A 22,804-nucleotide genomic window follows, 5' to 3' on the forward strand; every position below is an offset into this window, starting at 1 on the left:
TAGCAGAGAGCTGGGTCGGGAGTGGAGCAGCCAGGACTAGAACTGGCGCCCATATGGGATGTCAGCACTGCAGGCAGCAGCTTTACCTGCTACACCACAGCACTGGCCCCACAGCTGAAATATGAACCACCTCTATTGTTTTCAATAAGATGTTTACTTCACAACCAGAGACTAGCTATCCTGGGTAACTCAGACATAGTATGCATACAATAGAAAAATCTACACCAGGCTGGGGTTACATCCCTCTGCCAAGAAGCAGATGACCTATTCCTGCCTATAGCAGTCAAAGAGACAAGACACTAGGAGATATTACACATGGCAAACTCTTTATTTTCTTATTAACACTAAAGCAGAAAATACAAACATTAAAACAGAATATGAACAACATTCCCTTGCCCCATTTTCAAAGCAGGCACAAGACATACAAAAGACATTTTACATCAGCTTAACTCCAAACCCTCTAATGGGAAAACCACCAGAGGTAGACAAAGGTAAGGGAACATGGTGGACAGAGACCCTGGTAGTGCTCAGTGGACTAGAGCTAGTCAGGTACAGCTTCCTGCAAGTAGGGTGGTCCCCCGTTTCCCATGGGAAAACTCAGTCATAGTCATGTCAATTTGCTTCCAAAACATCCAAGCATATTGTAGGAATGCAAGGTCAGGCAAGCCTTGAAATTCACCCAACCTCCCTAGTAACAAATCCCTTAGTTCCTACTCTTAGGGGAAACCAATGAGTATCAGTTGAGTAGACTTCAAGGCAAGTCAAATCCTTACCTATCCCAAAGAGAAAGGCAGTCAGAGGCTGACCACTCGCATCCTCTCTGGCAGTCTGCTGAAATCAGATGACTTTCTACTGAGGTGTCGGGCCCAGGGAGCCACTCTTAATCAACATATCATAAGGAACATCTCCGAGAAAGGAGAGCTTTGCCCAGACTCCAGAAGGTTGCTTTTTCAAAGATGTCCTCAAATAGAAGGAGGCCATTAAAAAGGTTAGCAACTAGAAATTGGAACTCTGGGGAAATCCACAACAATGAGAAAAATCCTGGCAACCTTCCATAGCTCAGAATTGTTTTATAATAAAAGTAGCATCTCTTTGACAATCATGTAAGAAAACATCCTGCATCAAAGAACAGGGCAGTGACCTGCCACCCCTTGAAGACGGTGGTTCAGCAGAGGAGCCTGAGGCAAATAGAAACTGAGCCTGCAGTGGAGAGCAGTGCTCAGTGCTGGCCAGCGCAGGAGTGGAACGAAAGCTGGTGAGCACCTCCCTGCCACCATGGAGGTCTCCAGCCACCACTCTCTTCCTGAGAATAACCTGTTATTACCTACACTTTTACAAAACATTATGGAGGAAAATCAGAGGAACTTAAGAGTCAAACATCAATTTCAGAGAGGAAAGATTTTACCTGGGAACTAAAAACAGGCTCAAGAACAGTCCCTTACTCTGAGGGATTGGCTTTATTGAGATAGAAACTCTCAAAATGGTAAAAAACAAGCCTTTCTATCCTCAAAAATGGTTTGAATGTAGCTTCTCTCCTGTATGCTCTTAGTCCTTTGCTCTCGATCTTAGGTGAGACTAAAATAAGAGCTTTGACATATCATTCATTTTTTTCCTAGTGAGAGAGGAAAGCAGTAGTCTTTAAAGCTTTGAATTGGATAAAACGAACCCTGAGATCCTAAAATAGCTAAATATACAAGCCTTCCCTATTGCTCAAACAACTGGTCTTTTGTCTTTAGATCTCAAAATATACAATGAGTTTAATGCACTCAGCATCAGCAAAGATTCTCACACTCATCAGTTGCCTTCATCACTGGGCTTGCTGACATTCCAGCACCATGTGCCTCAAACGTAACTACTGTTGCCACAAAGCATGCCAGATGTGTTCTACCACCCATTTCTGTGGAGATGACACCAAGGTACTAAAAGGTCAGCCATTAGGCTGAGAAATAAATTAAATCACACAAGGTTCCACAGTGCCCTCTTGTGTTTAACTGGAGAAGGACTCTTCTACATCCATGCTGCATCCAAGCAGCAAACAATGCAGGACTCTCAAAGCAATTAACCCAGTGAAAAGACCATTCAAGTGGGGTGTCATATCCCCTGGCAAATGCTTGGTGAACACTCCTATCTTAGAAGACTGCTGAGAGGATATTCTCAGGTCCAACAGAAAGACAGGAAATAAAGACAGATTCCCAAAAAAGACTCAAGAAGGCTCGTAACTCAAGAAATAGATAATGAAGATGGACCACCAGTACTTATTCTTTTGAGGGATATAGCAGATACACAATCTGTAGTGTCTAAGAGACCTGGAGCCCCAGAATCATATTAATCCAAAGAACCATGATCCCAAAAGTTGTCCACAAGTAATAAAAGTAATAAACAGGAATATTACTCAAGGCTGCTAGGTGCTAGCAAAAAGCATTTAACATGAACCATCAGCAGATCTGAAAGTTCAAAACCATGGTCACTCCCACCTATAGAGGTGGACCATCTTCTCTGTTAAGGTGGCCAGGTAGCTATTATGGTTCACCTCAAAAGGGCAGATGTCCAAGACAGGGTGATCAGTCTGCAGGTCCTGTAACTTTGAGCCATTGCTGGCATCCCACAGCTAAAGACAAGCAAAGACAAAGGTTAGTAGTCAGTTCAGGTTGGGGATTTGCTCTCTTAATCATCAAACAACTCTGAAAGAGCCACTGAGAGAGCCATGCCTGGGGAGCAAACAAACTGTTCCTAACCTTCACAAGGTATCACAAAAGCCAGCATACCTTACATGGTACAAGTATAGCCTCACCTAGGATGATCAGCAGTTATTCAAACTGAAATGAGTTTGAAAACCAAGCCTGGTACTCATTTCTTCAATTGACGTACCAGGAAGTCTTCTAGGGCCGTCATTTCTAGGGACAGAGGACCAGTAAGACAAAGCCCCTGTTCCAGTCCTCAGGGAACACACCTTTTAACTGTGCTTCCTTCTCCTTTCTAATAATTTTTAATATTACTAAAAACATTTAAAAGCACTTAAAAAAGTAGAGAGAATAGTACAATGAACTACTCATCACCTAGATTCAACATTACATTTTTACCATATCTGTTTTATCAACCCTATTTTTTTATTCTACCAGCTTCAGCCATTTTACCCTTATTTACTTAAGTATGCATCTCTAACACCTCAATGCCATCATGTCCAACAAAATAAATATACTATTACCTAAAACCTAGTACATAAACTTTCTGGAGAGTTTTTTTTACATCCTGTTTGTTTCTATCAGGTCCACATTACATTTGGTAGCTATTTCTTTTAAATCTAGAGCAGATCCAATCTCCAATTTTCCTCCTGCCCCAACTTTGCAGAAGCTGGGTCAGTTGTTTTACAGAACGCCCACAGCCTGGGTTTGTCTGCTTTCTGTGCTATCATTTAACTTGTGGCTCAATTCCCTACAATTCCAGTCAGTGAGGATTAACAACAGTCTCAGGATGGCACTCTTAAAACAGTGATAACTAGCCATGTTTATATTTAACCAAAACAAAGTTCTTCACTCATACTAACCACATTTCAAGTGGCTAGTATTCCGGACAATGTTGTTATCAACCTTGATTAAACTTAGGTTCAAGTATACTTTACAGGAGTCACTGTGTGCTTCCAATTATCTTAAACAGGCACAATAGTATTGGTTAACCCACGTACAGTGGTGCTAAGACTGGTCAACAAGTTCAGGTGATAGGCTGGTCCGTCCACCACCAAATTCCTTATCAACTTTTCATCCACTGACTTCATTCTGAGTTGATGAAGTTGATGCTTTGGCTCAATTATTTTACTGGAGTTTCAGTAGTGCCTTTTTTTTTTTCTCCTAAAAATGTATTTATTTCTTTGAAAGGCAGAGTTACAGAGAGAGAGAGAAGGAGCAGATTTCTATCAGTAGTCAGGAGCTTCATCCAGGTCTACCATGTTGGTGGCAGGGGCCCAGACACTTGGGTCATCTTCTGCTGCTTTCCCAGGCACATTAGCAGGGAGCTGGACTGGAAGTGGAGACTCAAACCAATGTACATATGGGATGCCAGCATCATAGATGGTGGCTTAACAATGCCAGCTGCTTAACAGTGTTTTTATCTATTTATCTGAAAAGCAGACTTAACAGATTGACAGAGAGAGAGAGAGAGACAGAGAGATCTTCCATCCACTGGTTCATTCCCCAAATGGCTGCAATAGCTAGGGCTAAGCCAGGCCAAAGGCAGAAGCCAGGAACTTCTTCTGGGTCTCCCACATGGGTGTCAAGGGCCCAGGGACTTGGGCCATCCTCCTCTGCCTTCCCAGTTGCATTAACAGGGAGCTGGATTAGAAGTGGAGTAACTGGGACTCAAACCAGCATCCATAATGATAGCTGGCACCACAGGTGGTAGCTTTACTCACTAGGCCACAGTGCCGGCCTCCCCCCCCTTTAAAAAAAAAAAAAAAGAGAGACAAGATTAACAATAGGGCCCATGGAACTATGGCTCAGCTAAAAAGAATGAAGTTGAGTCTACAGATATTAAAATGAAAAGATATCTAAGATAGGAAGTTAAATGGGGAAAAAGAAACCCAAACTATAGAGTAGTTAAGTATAGTACGACTCATGTGAAGAATAAGTCACAACCACACATACATACATATGTAGCTACAGGGGAAAATGGAATGTAACTCTGGCTTTTTACTTTACACACATTTGTACAAATTATTCAATATTTTCCCATCAACATTTTATATAAAATATAAAAACAGTGACTTTTTAAGCAAAAATAAAATAAAAAAAAACAGGCTCACCAAAGCAGAATTTGATGCTTCATCCCCAGTACACACCAAGATGCTACCATCATGCTCTGGACTTTGGAAAATGGCATTTTTGGTCAACAGTTTGCAAGTGGGTCCACCATGGAATGTTTGTACAGGATTGCAGGAGCAGACTGGTTCTCCAGCATCATCCAGCCTATAGGACATCTGCATCAGCACACTCCGCATGGTACTGTGGTTTTTATCTATGGGACAGAGAAATCAGTGCTGCAGATGGTGATGACAGAAAAGAACGTAAGCCAGTTCCTGAACCTCGGACACTTACAATGTAATTGAGTGAAAAGGCTACAAACCACCAAGTACACCTACAAAGCAAACACAGCAACAAGAAAAAAATATTGCACAAATGAAATTTAGAACCCTGGGCTAAGATGAAGCAAGTTTTCTATAATAGGTTTTGTCTACAATTAAATCAGTATACCTAGCCAGATTTCTACTAGGGGATTTCTTCCTTAAGAGTTTTAACTAAAAGTTTGGTTGTTTTTTCCCCCTCTTTTTCCCCGTTAGGACTCTACTGGCCTCTATCACAGTATGTTTTATAAAGTGAACACATTCCATTATACAAAGGGTTCTGAGCCCAGCTAAAATTTTTTTGTGTAGTTTGAAATACAGCCCAATTATTCCTCAGCCTATTACCCCAAACCCAACATACCTGTAAACTGCTGACTACAGTAACATCTAACAGTTAACACCAGATTCAGGTAAGTTCCCCTCTTTCTCCTCAAAGTGTTTTCTTTGAATTACCCAATCTGCCACCCTTGCAGTAAAGCTTAGGGAGAAGTGCCCATGGGCCTTAATAAAAACACAGTCTCACAGGTGCTCTTTCTCTCCCATCTGTGGTGAAGCGTACATGTTCCCCAGATGGCTCTCCCTTCTCCCAGAGAGGCACACTGCTCTCTTCTCTCCAGAATTTGTAATAAACCACTTGTTTTTTCATGTGTTTTGTTGAGTTGCCTCCTCTGTGTTATACTTGAAAAACAGACACCTGAATCTAACTTTTTTCTTGGCCAGGGTTATCCTAGACAGTGGCTATAATGATAGGAATATAACAGACACAGGTCAGACCAGAGTCACAAAGGTGGGGTCAGGGTTGTGGTGCAATAAGCTAAGCTGCTGCCTGTGATGCCAGCATTCCACACCAGAGCTCTGGTTTGAGTCCTGGCTGCTATGCTTCTAATCCAGTTCCCTGTTAATGTGCCTGGTAAAGTGGCAGATGGTAGCTCAGGTACCCCTGCCACACACTTGGGAGATCAAGATGAAGTTCCTTGTTCCTGTCTTTGGCCTGGACCAGCCCCAGCCGTTGTGGCCATTTGGGAAGTGAATCAGTGGATGGAAGATCCATCTCTCTCTGCCTTTCAAAAATAAGTCACAAAGCTACTGCCAGTATAAACAAATTTGCTTTGAAAGGAACTCCTGATCATAGATCAGAGAGATCATCCAACAGGATAAATAAGTGCTGGTGAAAGGCACACTGTTAAGCATCTACAACTAAACCCCTAGAGCCCTGTCAGGACAGAGTTACAGTTACAGCCAATTTCCTGAAAGAGACCGCAAGACCAAATTAGGAAGGGGAAAAAAACACTATAATACTGAATATCAGTATTATTCATAAAAAATTTAGATTCATGCCTTTTAGGCTACAGAAACTCCTGTGAATCCAAGCAGTCTGCTGTCAAGGGTTCTGCCCTGGTTCTGAAGACTGTTCAGCTGGCTAGGCCTACACACTCAACCATGGCTATCCATCTTCTCTTATTTACCTCTGTTGGCCCTAAATAAAGAGGATCAGCTAGCTAGTCTGGGTACCACATGCTTGCTTTCATCTGGGACTTTCTCTTACATGAAGTGAGGGATGCTCATCAAACAAGAAACTGATCTGAAGATAGCTCAATGGTCCCAAGAGTAGCCCTCCTCATTACATTACTGTTTCAAGTTGCAGAAGCTCCTAAAGTGGCTAATTCACTTCCAGGGAGACCTAGTGGAATGTGTTCTAGATTTTACAAGAAGCAGGGAGGCATGCTCTATGGAGAAAGAGCTACAAGAGGGCAAGAAGTGCAATGGCAGCTGTTAGCCTAGAAGGCACTTACCACAACCTCCCCAAGGGAAGGGTCAAATCCTCCTTCCTTCTCCTCTCTCAACTGTTCCCAAATAAACCGTAAGAGGCTCCATGAGAACAACTCAACACTTACCAGGCCTGTAGGTCACAAGACAGTGCCGGGTGCTGCTCTCTGTCTGGAAGTCTATACAGCCCCCTTGCTCCAAGGGCAGCACGTGAGGCCAATGGGAAAAGCCTGGTCTCAGCACCCAGAAGGAAGCATTCTCCAAGGTCCCAGCCAGTACTCCACCATATGGAAAGGCAGCCGAAGCAGCTTTAGGTATATATGACAGGGATACCAGCGGGCATCTGAAAGAAAAGAAAGGAAACTATGCCTCACATTCCAATACCTGGATGGCTCCAGATCCCACAACCAGGACCCCTACACTACATTCCTATCTCTACAGAAGAGTAAATACTTTTGAGATACTATCCTGGCACCTGACAAAAACTACCAACTCTTTGTAGAAAGGAAAAGGCAGACACATAATATTCTGCATCTATTATCAGGGGAGGTCCAGAAGCTCTACAAGAAACTAGGGGTTGGGGGGCAGGCCAACATTGTGGCACAGTAGGCTAAGCATAAGCCTGTGGTGCTGCCATCTCATATGAACGCCAGTTCGAGTCTCAGCTGCTCCATTTCTGATCCAGCTCCCTGCTGATGGCCTGGGAAAGCAGTAGAAGGTGGCCCAAGCACCCACACTGGAGAACTCGGAAGAAGTTCCTGGCTTTGGATTGGCTCAGCTCCAGTCATTGCGGCCATTTGAAGAATGAACCAGTGGATGGAAGAGTTTTTCTAACTATACCTCTCAAGTAAATAAATAAATCTAATAAAAAAAAAAAAAAAAAAAAAAAAAAGGAAAAGAAACTAAGAAAAAGGGAAAAAAATGACTAGGAAATTTAATCGATGCAAGATCATAATTAGGAAATGTAACTAGTGTGAAGCTCCTGGCAATGGCATTAGGCACATACACAAGAAAAGCCAGTAAGGAAACACAGCTTATGTAACAAATGAAAAGTCTAAGCTATAGTTAAAAAACCCCTATGATTAAAATATAGTCAATCTGGGGCCAGCACTGTAGGTTGAGCCTCTCCTTGCAGTGCCGGCATCCCATACGAGTGCTGGTTTGAGTCCTGGCTGCTCCACTTCCAATCCAGTGCCCTGCTGATGTGCCTGGGAAAGCAGAGGATGGCCCAAGTGCTTGGGCCCCTGCACCCACGTGGGAGATCCAGAAGAAGCTCCTGGCTCTTGGCTTCGGATCGTCCCAGCTTCTGCCATTATGGCTATTTGGAGAGTGAACCAGCAGATGAAAGACCTCTCTCTGTCTTTCCCTCTGTAATTCTGCCTCTCAAAATAAATAAAATAAATCTTTAAAAGAAATAAATAAGCTATATGGCCGGCGCCGTGGCTCAACAGGCTAATCCTCCGCCTTGTGGCGCCGGCACACCCGGTCAGGGCACCGATCCTGTCCCGGTTGCCCCTCTTCCAGGCCAGCTCTCTGCTGTGGCCAGGGAGTGCAGTGGAGGATGGCCCAAGTGTTTGGGCTCTGCACCCCATGGGAGACCAGGATAAGCACCTGGCTCCTGCCATCGGAACAGCGCGGTGCACCGGCCGCAGCGCGCTACCGCGGCGGCCATTAGAGGGTGAACCAACGGCAAAGGAAGACCTTTCTCTCTGTCTCTCTCTCTCTCTCACTGTCCACTCTGCCTGTCAAAAAATAAAAAAAAAAAAAAAAAAAAAAAGAAAAAAAAGAAAAAAAGAAATAAGCTATAGTCAATGGTTAGGACTAACACTGTGGCATAGCAGGTAAAGCTCCTGCCTGCGATGCTGGCATTCCATATGGGCACTAGTCTGAGTCTCAGCTGTTCTACTTCGAATCCAGCTCCCTGCTACTGGCCCAGGAAAAGCAGCAGAAGATAGCCCAGGTGTTTGGGCCCCTGCCACCCACCCACCCCTGGGAGATACAGAAGAAACTCCTACTTCCTCATTTCAGCCTGCCACCGTACCGGCTGTTGTGGCCATCTGAGGAGTAAACTAAGTGGATGGAAGATCTCTTTCTCTCTTTGGAACTTTGTCTTTCAAAATAAATAAATTTTACAAAAAAATCAGCCTATAGAATTGTGGTGAAGCGGATTAAGCTGCTGCCCATGAAGCGGGCATCCCATATATGTGCCAGTTCAAATCCCAGCTACTCTTCCAATCCAGCTCCCTGCTAATGTGCCTAGGAACACAGTGGAAGATGGTCCAAGTACTTGGGATCCTGCCACCCACATGGAAGACCCAGATGGAGTTCAATTTGTAGCTTCAGTCTGGCCCAGCCTTGCTATTTGTGGCAATTTGGGGAGTGAACTAGTGGATGGAAGATGTTTATCTCTCTAACTCTGCCTTTCAAATAAATCTTAAAAAAAAAAAAAAACCAAACATGTGACAAAGCAACTGCAGTTCAGAAACAGAATCATTTTAGATTTTCTAAATTTCTTCCTTTCTTTTTCTTTTTTTTTTTTTTAAAGATTTATTTATTTTTATTTGAAAGTCAGAGTTACACGGAGAGAGAGGTCTTCCATCCGATGGTTCATTCCGCAATTGGCTGTAATGGCTAGAGCTGCGCTGATCTGAAGCCAGGAGCCAGGAGCTTCTTCCAGGTCTCCCACATGGGTGCAGGGGCCCAAGGACTTGGGCCATCTTCTTTTTTTTTTTTTTTTAAACTTTTTTTTTTTTTTTTTTGACAGGCAGAGTGGATAGTGAGAGAGAGAGAGAGACAGGGAGAAAGGTCTTCCTTTTTGCCGTTGGTTCACCCTCCAATGGCCGCTGCAGCCGGCGCATCGTGCTGATCCGAAGCCAGGAGCCAGGTGCTTCTCCTGGTTTCTCATGCGGGTGCAGGGCCCAAGCACTTGGGCCATCCTCCACTGCCTTCCCGGGCCATAGCAGAGAGCTGGCCTGGAAGAGGGGCAACTGGGATAGAACCCGGTGTGCCGGCGCCGCAAGGCAGAGGATTAGCCTGTTAAGCCATGGCACCTGCCAACTTGGGCCATCTTCTGCTGCTTTCCCAGGCCATAGCAGAGCGCTGGATCGGAAGTGGAGCAGCTGGATCCTGAACTGGCACCCTTATGGGATGCCGGCGCTTCAGGCCAGGGCTTTAACCACAGCGCCGGCCCCATTTTTTTTTTTTTTTTAAATATGGAACGCTTCACAAATTTGTGTGTCAGCCTTGTGCAGGGGCCATGCTAATCTTCTCTGTATCGTTCCAATTTTAGTATATGTGCTGCCGAAGTGAGCACTAAACTTCTTTCTGCAAGCCTATGACCAAGACTGTATCCAAGAATCCTTTCAGAAATATCAGTCTGGGGGCTGGTGTTGTGGTGTAACAGGTAAAGCCACTGCCTGCAGTGTTGGCATCCCATATAGGCGCTGGTTCAAGTCCCAGCTGCTTCACTTCTGATCCAGCTCTCTCCTGTGGCCTGGGAAAGCAGTAGAAGATGGCCCAAGTCCTTGGGCCCCTGCACCCGTGTGGGAGACCCAGAAAAAGCTTCGGGCTCTTGGCTTCAGACTGGCACAGCTCCAGCCATTGCAGCCAACTGCAGAGTAAACCAGTGGATGGAAGATCTATCTCTCCCTCTGCCTCTCTGTAACTCTGCCTTTCAAGTAAATAAAAAAAAAAAAAAGAAATATCAGTCTGAAGAGTATGTTCCTCTGAATTCATTTCTACTGATTCTGACAAGAGGCCATTTTGCCCATTTTACTTCTTTTTCCCTAACACAATGAAGCCAACCAAAGGAAAATAAAATGAGTATTACATAAAAACATTATTTCCCTGCTATTTTTAAACTTGATGTACTTTATTGCCTACTTGACATAGTTCCCTCTACATCAATGGCAGTTACTTCTTTTGTCTGGGGTACATATCAATCATATTTATGTACATGAACCATGTTATTGAAGCATGGTTCCACGCTGCCCAAATGATAAAAACACTAATGTGCTGAGCCTAGGTCTTAGGAAATAGTGATTGCTATACTGATATCTTCATATTTAGATTACTCTGCTCCTTTTAATATATACTCACTCAAACTGGAAATGGAAAGTCTCTTTCAAGACAATTTTCATTTTGGCCAGGTCACAGAACCTCACTTCCCTTCTGAGAACTTTATGCATCCAGGATGGTCCAAATGGCATGCAACACATTCTAAGGAGCCACAGTGGTGCCACTCTTGAACTTGGGCTGACTTTACAAGCCTTGCAATAATATAACAGGATTACAAATGCAAAGTAATACTAATACATTATCCTCAGACGATGTTATTTAGCTTTGGATTAAGGAAGTTTTAAATCACTTTTTATGATGCTACCCTTTGCTCATCTCTTCTTGTGTGCTTGACATGTGGATACTAAAGCAAAACTATGATCATCATATTTCACAAAGTTTACAACTAGGCAAGAAACATGACCAAGGTCACATAACTTGTAAGTGGTAGAGCTTGGTTCTGTACATAGATCTGACTCTAGGAACCTGGATATACTTCATAACAAAGCTTTACAACACAATGAAAACATTAAGGATCTACTGATTACGAAGGAAGAATAGATCAGTGGATCTTAGAGAACTGTTAGGAACGTGCTCTGAAGACAGAATATAGTAACAATCCAAGAGAAAGCTGCTGTCTAGAGTGAAAACGTGGCAAGTTTCTTACCTGGCTTTCTGAGGCACCAGCTCCTGGACGTGAGAGTTTGTAATTCGCATGTCGTACACCAGAATTGAACCGTTGACCAGCCCAGCATAGAGATAATAGTTTTCATCAAGACACCAGCAACAGCTCCAGACAGGCCGACCAGTATTGTAAGTCTGCACCACAGTATTTGTCTCCAGGCTATGATGTTACAAGAGAATTTTATAATCATTCATTAAAATCACATGGTAACGGAGGGAGAGCAGTGTTGTGGTCCAATGGCCAAGCTGCTACCTGCAATGCCAGAATCTCATATGGTCTCCCGTTCAAGTTATGATAGCTCCTCTTCAATCCAGCTCCCTGCTAATGGTGTGGGGAAAGTGGCAGAAGATGGCCCAAATGTTTGGGTCCCTGCCACCCATGTGGGAGACCCAGGCAAAACTCCTGGCTCCTGGCTTTGGCCTGGCCCAGTCCTTGCCACTGTGGCCATTTGGGGAGTAAGCCAGCAGTTAGTTGGAAAGATCTCTGTCTCCCTCTCTCTGTGTAAATCTTTCAAATAAATAAATCTTTAAATAAATACAACTTTAAGAAAATTTCACATTAATTAGGAAGATAATCCAGAAAAGGTATAAGATGCAGAGATCAGTATTCCAAATCTATAGTCACTTTTTCCAAAAGATGTACTTCCTTCCACACCAAAAGTATAGTCCAAGTCAAAACATTCACTAAATGTCATGTTAGAATCCCACATGTGGGCCGGGGCCATGTCCTCGCTGTTCTACTTCCAATCCAGATCCCTGCTAATAGGCCTGGGAAAGCAGCAGAAGATGGCTCAAGTGCTAGGGCCCCTGCAACCATATAGGAGATGCAGATGGAGTTCCAGGATCCTAGCTTTGGCCTGGCCTGGCCTGGCCTAGTCCTGCTGTTGCAGCCAACTGGAAGTGAATCAACTGATGGAAGACCTCTATCTCTAATAAATAAATAAGTCTTTAAAAACAAAAATAAAGAATCCCACATGGACTGTATGTGACCACCTGCCACCTCTTTAATACAAATTGAGCTATTAAAAACACACAGAAAGAGCCAATGGTATGGCACAGCAGGTGAAGCTGCTGCCTGTGAGGCTGACATCCCAAATGGGTACCAGTTTAAATGTCAGGTGCTCTGCTTCTGATCTAACACTCTGCTAATTATCTGGGACAGCAGAAGATGGCCCAAGTGTTTGGACTCCTGAACATAACATGGGAGACCTAGATGGAGCTCCTGGCTAGCCCTGGCTGTTAAGGCCATTTTGGGGAGTGAACCAGTGGATAGAAGACCTCTCTTAACTGCCTTTCAAGTAAAGTAAATAAACCTTAAAAAACACAAACAAAAAAACCAAAACAGAACTATTTTCCCGAAATTCTGTAAGTACACAGTCAAGACAAAATGTGAACAATTTGTTTAAAAACATCCTATGTAACGTCTGTAAATAATTAGTATTTGAGGAAACTGGAATATTAATACAACTATTTTTAAGTAATTTTCTTCTCTAATGTGTAATTTTACTTCTATGGAAACTAATCTGATTAAAGCATATATTTTAAAAAGCAAGAGTGGCTAGTGTTATGGCATAGCAGATAAAGACACCACCTGCGACCGGCGCCGCAGCTCAATAGGCTAATACTACGCCTGCAGCGCCAGCACACCGGGTTCTAGTCCCAGTTGGGGTGCCGGGTTCTGTCCCATTTGCCCCTCTTCCAGGCCAGCTCTCTGCTATGGCCCGGGAAGGCAGTGGAGGATGGCCCAAGTCCTTGGGCCCTGCACCCGCATAGGAGAGCAGGAGAAGCACCTGGCTCCTGATCAGCGCGGTGCGCCGGCCGCAGCGGCCATTGGAGGGTGAACCAACGGCAAAGGAAGACCTTTCTCTGTCTCTCTCTCACTGTCCACTCTGTCAAAAAAAAAAAAAAAACAAACACCACCTGCAACACCAGCATCCCATATAGGAACATGTTCAAGTGCCAGCTACTCCACTTCTGATCCAGCTCCCTGATAATATGCTTGGGAAAAGCAGTGGAAGATGGCCCAAATGTTTGGGCCTCTGCAGCACCCACATGGGAGACCTGGAAGAAGCTCCTGGCTCCTGGTTTCATTCTGGTCCAGCTCTAGCCACTACAGCCATCTGGGGAGTGAACCAGCAAATGTAAAATCTCCCTAAGTTGTCTGAAAAAAAAAAAAAAAAAAAAAAAAAAAAAAAAGCCTCTGCCTGTGGTGCTGGCATCCCATTTGGGCACCGGTTGGAGTCCCAGCTGTCCTACTTCCAATCCAGCTTCCTGCTAATGGCCTGGGAAAGTAGTGGAAGATGGCCCAAGTCCTTGGGCCACTGCACCCATGTGGGAGACCTGGAAAAAGTTCGTGGCTCCTGGCTTTGGAGCCTACCTGTGGCCTTGCAGCCATTTAGGGAGTGAACCAGCAGATGGAAGACCTCTCTAGCTGTCTGTAACTCTGTCTCCCAAATAATGAATCTTAAAAAAAAAAAAAAAAAAAAAAAAGTTATAGTGACAGAAACAGGGAGAGACAGAGATCATCTTTTTTTCAAAGATTTATTTATTTGAAAGTCAAAAGTTACAGAAAAGAAGGCAGAGGCTCTACCTGCTTTATCCATTATGCCACAGAGCCAGCCCTCAGAGAGGGGTGGAAAATGTCTGGCCCATGAGCTGTATAAGGCCTATGGAGGCCAGCTTAACCCATTATTCCACAAAACTGGCCCCATCCCTGCCCTAATGCATTCCCCAAGTGACTGAATCCAGGAGCCAGGAAATTTCATTCTGGTCTCCCACATGGGTGGCAGGGGCCCAAGCACTCAGTTCATTTTCTGCTGTTTTCTCAGGCGCATTAGCAGGTAGCTAGATCAGGAGAGTAGCCTGTACTTGAAGTGGTGTGACAATAAGGGATGTCAGCGCTGGAAGCTGAATCACAATGCTAACCCTTAAATAATACCTTAAAAAAAAAGCATACACAAATAAAACATGTTATATTGAGTTTTTGGCCAAAATTAGTCTACAATATCTTGAAAAATCAAAAGGTTTGGGGCTGGCACTGTGGTGCAGCAAGTTAAGCCACTGTCTGCAGTGCCAACAGCCCATTTTGGCGCGGTTCTGAGCCCCAGCAGCTCCACTTCCGATCCAGCTTCTACTAATAGCCTAAGAAAGCAGCAGACGATGATTCCAGTGGTTGCGCTCCAGCATCCACATGGGAGATCTGAATGAAGCTCCTGGCTTTGGCCTGGCCCAGCATTGGTCATTGTGACCATCTAGGGAGTAAACCAGCAGATGGAAGATACCTTTCTCTCTCTTCCATTCTCTCTGTAACTCTAACTTTCAAAATAAATAAATCTTTATTTTTATTTTTTTTAAATTTTTTTATTTTTTATTTTTTGACAGGCAGAGTGGACAGTGAGAGAGAGAGACAGAGAGAAAGGTCTTCCTTTTGCCGTTGGTTCACCCTCCAATGGCCACCATGGCTGGCGCGCTACGGCCGGCACACCGCGCTGATCCGAAGCCAGGAGGCAGGTGCTTCTCCTGGTCTCCCATGCGGGTGCAGGGCCCAAGCACTTGGGCAATCCTCCACTGCACTCCCGGGCCATAGTAGAGAGCTGGCCTGGAAGAGGAGCAACCGGGACAGAATCCGGCGCCCCGACCGGGACTAGAACCCGGTGTGTCGGCGTCGCAAGGTGGAGGATTAGCCTGTTGAGCCATGGCACCGGCGGAAAATAAATAAATCTTAAAAGAAAAAAAAAGTGTTTTACAGTGTTCACAGAGCATGTAAAAGATAAATAATGGTATCCAAAGACAGCCAAAGCCTAATCATTACTTTTTGCTTTTTTTAAAGAATTATTTATTTATTTGAAAGGTGGAGTTACAAAGAAGGAGAGACAGAGAGAGATCTTCCACCAGCTAATTCACTCCCCTAATGGCCACAACAGCCAGGGCAGGGCCAGGCCAAAGCCAGGAGCCAGGAGCTTCTGCTAGGTCTCCAGTAGGTACAGGGGCCCAAGCACTTGGGTCATCCTCTACTGCTTTCCCAGGTGCATTAGCAAAGAGCTGGATCAGAAGTGGAGCAGCCAGGATTGACTTGCACCTACTTGGGATGCCAGCATTACAGGCAGTACCTTAACCCACTGTGCCACAGCACCGGCCCCAAATGAGTTGTTTAAATTTTTTTTAATTTATTGTTTGAGAAAGGGAGGGGGATAGAGAAGAAAGTGAAAGAGTGTGAGCTTCCAACTGCTTGTTCACTCCGTAACTGCCCACAACAGCCACAGCTGTGCCAAGACAAAACAGGAAGCCAGGAATTCAATCCAGGTCTCTCATTTGAGGGGCAAGGGCTCAACTATTTGAGCCATTATTTGTTGCTTCCCAAGGTATGTATAAGCAGGAAGCCTCTCTGATATAGGATACAGGCGTTCCAATCAGCAACTTGACTGCTAGGCCAAATACCTGGTCCCAGTGAGCATTTTTGTTATACACAATTATTCAAGTCACAGATTAAGTTGCAAGCTTATCTGGTAACTCCATAGTGTCAAGTGCCAAAGCCCCACTCCATTGTTATTCTATCATTTGCATGGTTTAGGATATATTTTTGAACAAACATAATCTTAAAAAAATGGGACACTACCTAAATACTTTTGTAAACTGCTATGTGCACTTTGAAAAGTATCACACAGGCCATCATAATACTGACAGTAATCCAATGCTGACGGCACTGAGCAGCCTAGGCTCCATTTTCTGTACTGAAACACTCACCTGGTCAATTTAACAGTGTTGTCCAGGGAAGCAGAGAGCAGCAAGCCTTTGGATCGGGGGTTGAAAGCCAATCCACGTATCTGTTTGCCATGCATTGGAATGTACTGACTACTTTTCATGTTGGCTGTACTCAGCATCCTAACACCAAAGCCTGAAAAAGAAAAGACAATATGAAATAGATTGTTGAAAGCCAACGTAGGGCAAAGCATGTACCTGTCATAGTAGGTAAATTCCCAGGAATCAGCGGATAAACAAAAGTAAGAATTCCTCAGTGTTATAATTTATTTTAAAAGGTATAATTTGGGGCTGGTGCTGTGGCTCACTTGGTTAATCCTCCGCCTGAGGCACTGGCATCCCATATGGGCACCGGGTTCTAGTCACGGTTGCTTCTCTTCCAGTCCAGCTCTCTGCTGTGGCCTGGGAGGGCAGTGGAGGATGGCCAAAGTGCTTGGGCCCCTGCACCTGCATGGGAGACCCGGAAGAGGCACCTGGCTCCTGGCTTCGGATTGGTGCAGCGCTGGCCATAGCGGCCATTTGGGGAGTGAACCAATGGAGGGAGGACCTTTCTCTTTGTCTCTCTCTCTCACTGTCTATAACTCTGTCAAATTAAAAAAAAAAAAAAAAAAAAGTATACTCTATTCTAAATATCCATCAATAGATGAATAAACAAACCTATTGTATATATACAAAGCAATGAACTCCCAATATACACAGTAATACGGATAAATCTCAAAAAACCAATTTCTTTCTAAGAAAAAAAGTAATACAGAGGACCAGCACCATGGCGAGTTGGTAAAGCCTCTGCCTGCAGCACTGGCATCCCATACAGATGCTGGTTCATGTCCCAGCTGCTCCACTTCTGATCCAGCTCCCTGCTGATGGCCTGGGAAAGCAGTGGATGATGGCCAAAGTGCTTGGGCTCTGGCACCTATGTGGGAGACCCGGAAGAAGCTCCTGGCTCCTGCCTTCGGAAAGGCCCAACTCTGGCAGTTGTGGCCATTCAGGGAGTGAACCAGTGGATGAAAGACCTCTCTGTCTGTAACTCTGCCTCTCAAATAAATAAATAAATCTTGAAATAAAAAAAAAAGTAATATAGATTCATTTCATTTGTATAAAATTCTAGAAAATGCAAACTAATTTATAATGATTAAAGACAGATCAGTGGTTGCCTGGGAATGTATCAGTGTATAACATTCCTGGGAGGGAGATAACAAAATATGTCCTTTATTGTTACTCTGTTCTCTTACCAGGCTGTAACAACATATTCTATTATTATCTGAGTTATATAAAAACAGAATCTGTTAACTTTTAGATTCAAGATAGCCTTGAATCTCACTTCAGCTATTACAGGGAACCAAGCAGGATGAAGTTTATTGTGTTGTCTCCTGGAACAGAATTAGGAAAGCCAGAGACAAACAAGGGAACTATAGGCTTTAAATCAACAAGGGAATCTGACCACCTACTAAGTTAATCATTAAGAAGAAAAAGGACATATTAGCACCAGCCTGCTATGAAGAAGTTTGCTCTAACAATGAGAATAGACACATTAAGAGAAAAGGATTGGGGACTATCAAAAGAAAAAGTATTTTCCAATTTATGGCAAACTTTTACTTGATGATAAATCTTTACTGGGATATAAGGAATACCATAAACAATCCTTTTACTTTCCCTTAAAATGAGAGGCTATCAGGAGCCTCCAACTCATAGCTTATCTCAACCAATATAGAAACATGTCAAATTAGGGATTCCATTCTCAAACTTGTATACATCTAGATTTAGGGACAAAGCTTTGAAGTATTTGAATGGAACTTTAAAAATTCTCTATTTATTTGAGAATCAAAGAGATACAGAGACAAGCCCCCATCCACTGATTTAATCATCAAGTGTCTGCAATAGCCCAGGTTGGGCTGGGGCAGAAAGTGGGAGCCAGGGATTCAATCCAGGTCTACATGGAAGGTGGGAGTGACCCATCACTTCAGACATCGCCACTGTCTTCCAGGGTCTGCATTAGCAGTCAGGAGTCAAGGCCAGGAATTCAACTGTGAGATATGAGACAGGCTTTTAAACTGCTGGGCGAAATGTTCACTTGAGTGAAACTTCTAAGTGGGGAAACAGAATAAATCAGGCTGAAGTAAAGGGACTTTATAGTCAGCAGAAATCATAAGCTCAAGACAGCAGAAAGACATTTAGGAGTGATTTAATTAGGCATCCGAGGAGATCTGATTTTCAACAGTAAGACAACCTAACATTAGGTTAAAAAGCACTAAACATTTGGAAAGAAAACTAGTATGATACTAATAAAATAATTAATATAACTCCTCAAATTCTCTAATATGGAATTCAACAACTTGAAAACTATATATATATATATATATATATATATATATATATATATATATATATATATAATTTCATGTTGACTTTAATTAGCCCTGGAGCAAGCACTCTGTCAAACATTTCTAACCTAAAATGAGCTGAGGAGCTGCTGTTGTGGTGCAATGGGTTAAGCCGCTGCTTAGGACACCACCATCCCATTATCAGAGTGCCAGTTCATGTTGCTTCACTACCAAAATGCAGCAGAAGATGGCCCAAGTACTTGGGCCCTGTTACCCACATGGGAGACCCGAATGGAGTTCCAGGATCCTGGCTTCAGCCTGGCCTAGTCCTGAATGCTGTGGCCATTAGAGGAGTTAATGAGTGGATGGTATTTCTTTCTTTCTCTGTGACTCTGCTTTTCAAATAAATTCTAAAAAATTAAATGAATCCGTAAGTTGAATGGAATATATAGAGAGTGATGGCCTTCTCCTCAGATTATTATAGGTGACCGAGGCTTCTAATACCACATCTCCCACTTTACCATGATTATTAGTATTTCTACTCCTTTGGTGAACAAATTTACAGACTGAAGGGCCGGCGCTGTGGCTTAACAGGCTAATCCTCTGCCTTGCGGCGCCGGCACACCGGGTTCTAGTCCCGGTTGGGGCACCGGATTCTATCCCGGTTGCCCCTCTTCCAGGCCAGCTCTCTGCTATGGCCCGGGAAGGCAGTGGAGGATGGCCCAAGTGCTTGGGCCCTGCACCCGCATGGGAGACCAGGAGAAGCACCTGGCTCCCGGCTTTGGATCAGCACGATGCGCCGGCCGCAGCGGCCATTGGAGGGTGAACCAACGGCAAAAAGGAAGACTTTTCTCTCTGTCTCTCTCTCTCTCACTATCCACTATGCCTGTCAAAAAAAAAAACAAAAAAAAACCAGACTGAAGGCAGTAGACACTAAAGACTTCCTGATTAACAGGAAGCTGAAAGAAATGGGTAATTTGGTGGGCTGCTGAGTCCTAGAATCTTCAAAAAGGGAGAGGAGAAAAACAAGTGGAGTCCAACGATGAATATGGAGGGCGAGGTCCTGGCATCTAGCATAGTTACCTGGAAGGAAGGAGGCTTGAGGAGAAGGCTGTGACACCACCAGGCAGCTAAGAGTTTCACAGTATTCCATGATCCGGCAGTTTCCTGTCTGAGACACTGGGAAGGTCTTCTGGAAGTGGTACTTGCGCTGGCCCTGGCTGGAAGACTGGCAGCCCAGGAACTGTGCTGGGGAGCCCCTGAGTCGCTGTAAAGCTTGTTCCTTATGCTGCATAATAAGGCTTTGCAAATCCTAAAATGACAATGATTTTGTAAATGCCAGACTTTTTCATTTGATATTCTCTTCAAACACAATTCCACAATCTAAGATTTCTTATCCATTATATGAAAATGTTAACAACAGTCCCACAAAATTGCTAAATTTATAAAAAGTCTTATAATGGTCATTTTGCTTGACGCTTTCATTTTACTGGGGGCATTGGGAGGAATAAAATAACCTAAGCTTAAGTTTAGAATTCTCAGCTTGCTGTTTAATTTTTTTCTGAAATTCAGACTGCAGAAATTATCATGTAAAGTGTCTAAGTTTTGCACAATGCCCTACTCAGAAATAAAAAGTTGGTCATGTTTACTTCCTAAACAACTGGACTAATCCTATTTGTATTAGAGATGAACCTAGTAATATTTAGATTTGGGGCTGGGGATGTGGCATAGCAGGTAAAGCTGCTGCCTGCAGGGCCGGCACCCATATGGGCGCCGGTTCGAGACCCAGCTGCTCCATTTCTGATCCAGCTCTCTGCCATGACCTGGGAAAGCAGTAGAAGATAGGCCAAGTCCTTAGGTCCCTGCACCCGCGTGGGAGACCCAGAGGAAGCTCCTAGCTTGTGGCTTTGGATTGGCGCAGCTCCGGCCGTTGCGGCCAATTGGGGAGTGAACCATCGGATGGAAGAACTCTCCCTCCCTTCCCCCTTTCTCTCTCTCTCTGCTTCTCCTTCTTTCTGTGTAACTCTGACTTTCAAAGTAAATAAATCTTAAAAAAAAAAAAAATAATATCTACATTCCTCTTAAATTGTTTTTCTGACAGTTCTTAGGGATCCAAAGGGCAAGCTTACCTGAACACGACTGTGCAGTTTAGTGCATTCATCAGTGAGGACCTGGAGTTGGAGCCGGCACTGGGCTGATTCTAACTCGGCTTGCTTCCTAAGCATTTGCTCCTTCAGTAGGGAACTACAGGGAGAAAGCCAGCAATGGGTGATGGGAACAGGGGTAGATCAGGAGGGCCACAGAATGTATGTTCACACTGTGATACACACAGTTTACTGAAAACATGTCAAGATAGTGAATAAAATATAAAAAGAGAAAGTTGTCTCTCAAGTCTAGAAAAACTACTTAAAAGCATACAGGGCTGAACTCATGTGCTGTGGGCTTTGGTGTTAAAGCAAACAATGAGGAGGGGAATGGGAACTAAGGGCAAAAGGAGGGACAGAGCCAATTCATTGCTTTAGTTAAGGCAAACTTGGAAAAAATTAAATTGACATGTTAAAAAGACCAAGGTTATATATTGGACATAAGCTATTGGTTGTTCGTGACATACTCAAATTAAGTAATATAAAAAAAAGTTAAAAAGATAGAAAGCATATATGGAGGAAATGCTAACAAAAGGATGGCCAGTTATAATTAAGGCAAAAAGTATGAACAGGTGAAAGGAACACCACATAACAAAAGTACACATTCACCAAGAATAACAATCACAAATGTGTATACACCTGGAAAGTTTCAAAATATGAAAGGCAGGCCGGCGCTGTGGCTCAACAGGCTAATCCTCTGCCTTGCGGCGCCGGAACACCGGGTTCTAGTCCCGGTTGGGGCACCAGATTCTATCCTGGTTGCCCCTCTTCCAGGTCAGCTCTCTGCTATGGCCTGGGAGTGCAGTGGAGGATGGCCCAAGTGCTTGGGCCCTGCACCCGCATGGGAGACCAAGAGAAGCACCTGGTTCCTGGCTTCAGATCAGCGCGATGCGCCGGCCGCAGCGGCCATTGGAGGGTGAACCAACGGCAAAAGGGAAGACCTTTCTCTCTGTCTCTCTCTCTCTCACTATCCACTCTGCCTGTAAAAAAAAAAAAAAAAAAAAAAAGGCAGAGAAAGAATTCCACACAAATAAAATAGAAAAGATATAAAAATTGACGGCTGGTGCTGTGGCGTAGCGGGTAAAACCGCCTACAGTGATGGCATCCCACATGGGCGCTGGTTTGAGTCACAACTGCTCCACTTCCAATCCAGCTCTCTGCTATGGCCTGGGAAAGCAGTAGAAGATGGCCCAAGTCCTTGGGCCCCTGCACCTGTGTGGGAGACCTGGAAGAAGCTTCTGGCTCCTGGCTTCAGATTGGGCAGCTTGGGTCCTTGCGGCCAATTGGGTAGTGAACCAGCAGATGGAAGACTTCTCTCTCTCTCTGCCTTTCCTTCTCTCTGTGTGTAACTCTGACTTTCAAATAAATAAATAACTTATTTATTTATTTATTTGACAGAGTTATAGACAGTGAGAGAAAGAGACAGAGAGAAAGGTCTTCCATCTGATGGTTCACCCCTCAAATGGCCACAACGGCTGGGGCTACACCGATCCGAAGCCAGGAGCCAGGTGCCTCTTCCGAGTCTCCCACGAGGGTGCAGGGGCCCAGGCATTCAGGCCACCCTCCACTGCCTTCCTGGGCTACAGCAGAGAGCTGGACTGGAAGAGGAGCAACCAGGAATAGAACCCAGTGCTCATGTGGGATGTCGTCGCCGTAGGCGGAGGATTAACCTAGTGTGCCACAGCACCAGCCCCCATAAATTAATCTCTAAAAAAATAAAAATAAAAGCTGACAAGGAAAAGACAAGTGGTGCAGCAGTTTAAGTTCCCATTTGTAGCACCAGCATCCCATATGGGCACCAGTTTAAGCCCTGGGCTCTCCATTTCCAAACCAGATCCCTGACAATATGCCTGGGATAGGGCTGGCACTGTGGCGTAGCAGGTAAAACCACCACATGCAGTGCTGGCATCCCATATGGTCACCGGTTCTATCTCGGCTGTTCCACTTCCAGTCCAGCTTTC

General features: G+C 44.3%; 1 protein-coding gene and 1 non-coding gene across 2 annotated transcripts in view; both read right to left on the bottom strand.

Annotated features, from left to right (window-relative positions):
- Nucleotides 1–318: 318 nt before the first annotated feature.
- RFWD3 (ring finger and WD repeat domain 3) overlaps nucleotides 319–22,804 on the bottom strand; it is a 52,907-nt gene continuing 30,421 nt past the window's right edge. The window contains exons 7-13 of the mRNA XM_062176417.1: nucleotides 20,829–20,943; nucleotides 19,783–20,011; nucleotides 16,364–16,514; nucleotides 11,604–11,780; nucleotides 7,009–7,223; nucleotides 4,796–5,007; nucleotides 319–2,608 (exon numbers count right to left, since the gene is read on the bottom strand). Of these exons, the coding sequence (XP_062032401.1) occupies nucleotides 2,465–2,608; nucleotides 4,796–5,007; nucleotides 7,009–7,223; nucleotides 11,604–11,780; nucleotides 16,364–16,514; nucleotides 19,783–20,011; nucleotides 20,829–20,943 (1,243 nt within the window). The 3' untranslated portion in view covers nucleotides 319–2,464. The remainder of the gene's footprint in view (nucleotides 2,609–4,795; nucleotides 5,008–7,008; nucleotides 7,224–11,603; nucleotides 11,781–16,363; nucleotides 16,515–19,782; nucleotides 20,012–20,828; nucleotides 20,944–22,804) is intronic.
- On the bottom strand, nucleotides 10,087–10,193 carry LOC133748936 (U6 spliceosomal RNA). Its single transcript, XR_009864534.1, has one exon. It is a non-coding gene; the product is annotated as a U6 spliceosomal RNA (small nuclear RNA).

Source organism: Lepus europaeus, chromosome 19 (genome assembly GCF_033115175.1).
Source record: "Lepus europaeus isolate LE1 chromosome 19, mLepTim1.pri, whole genome shotgun sequence".
In the NCBI taxonomy this organism is placed as follows: domain Eukaryota; kingdom Metazoa; phylum Chordata; class Mammalia; order Lagomorpha; family Leporidae; genus Lepus; species Lepus europaeus.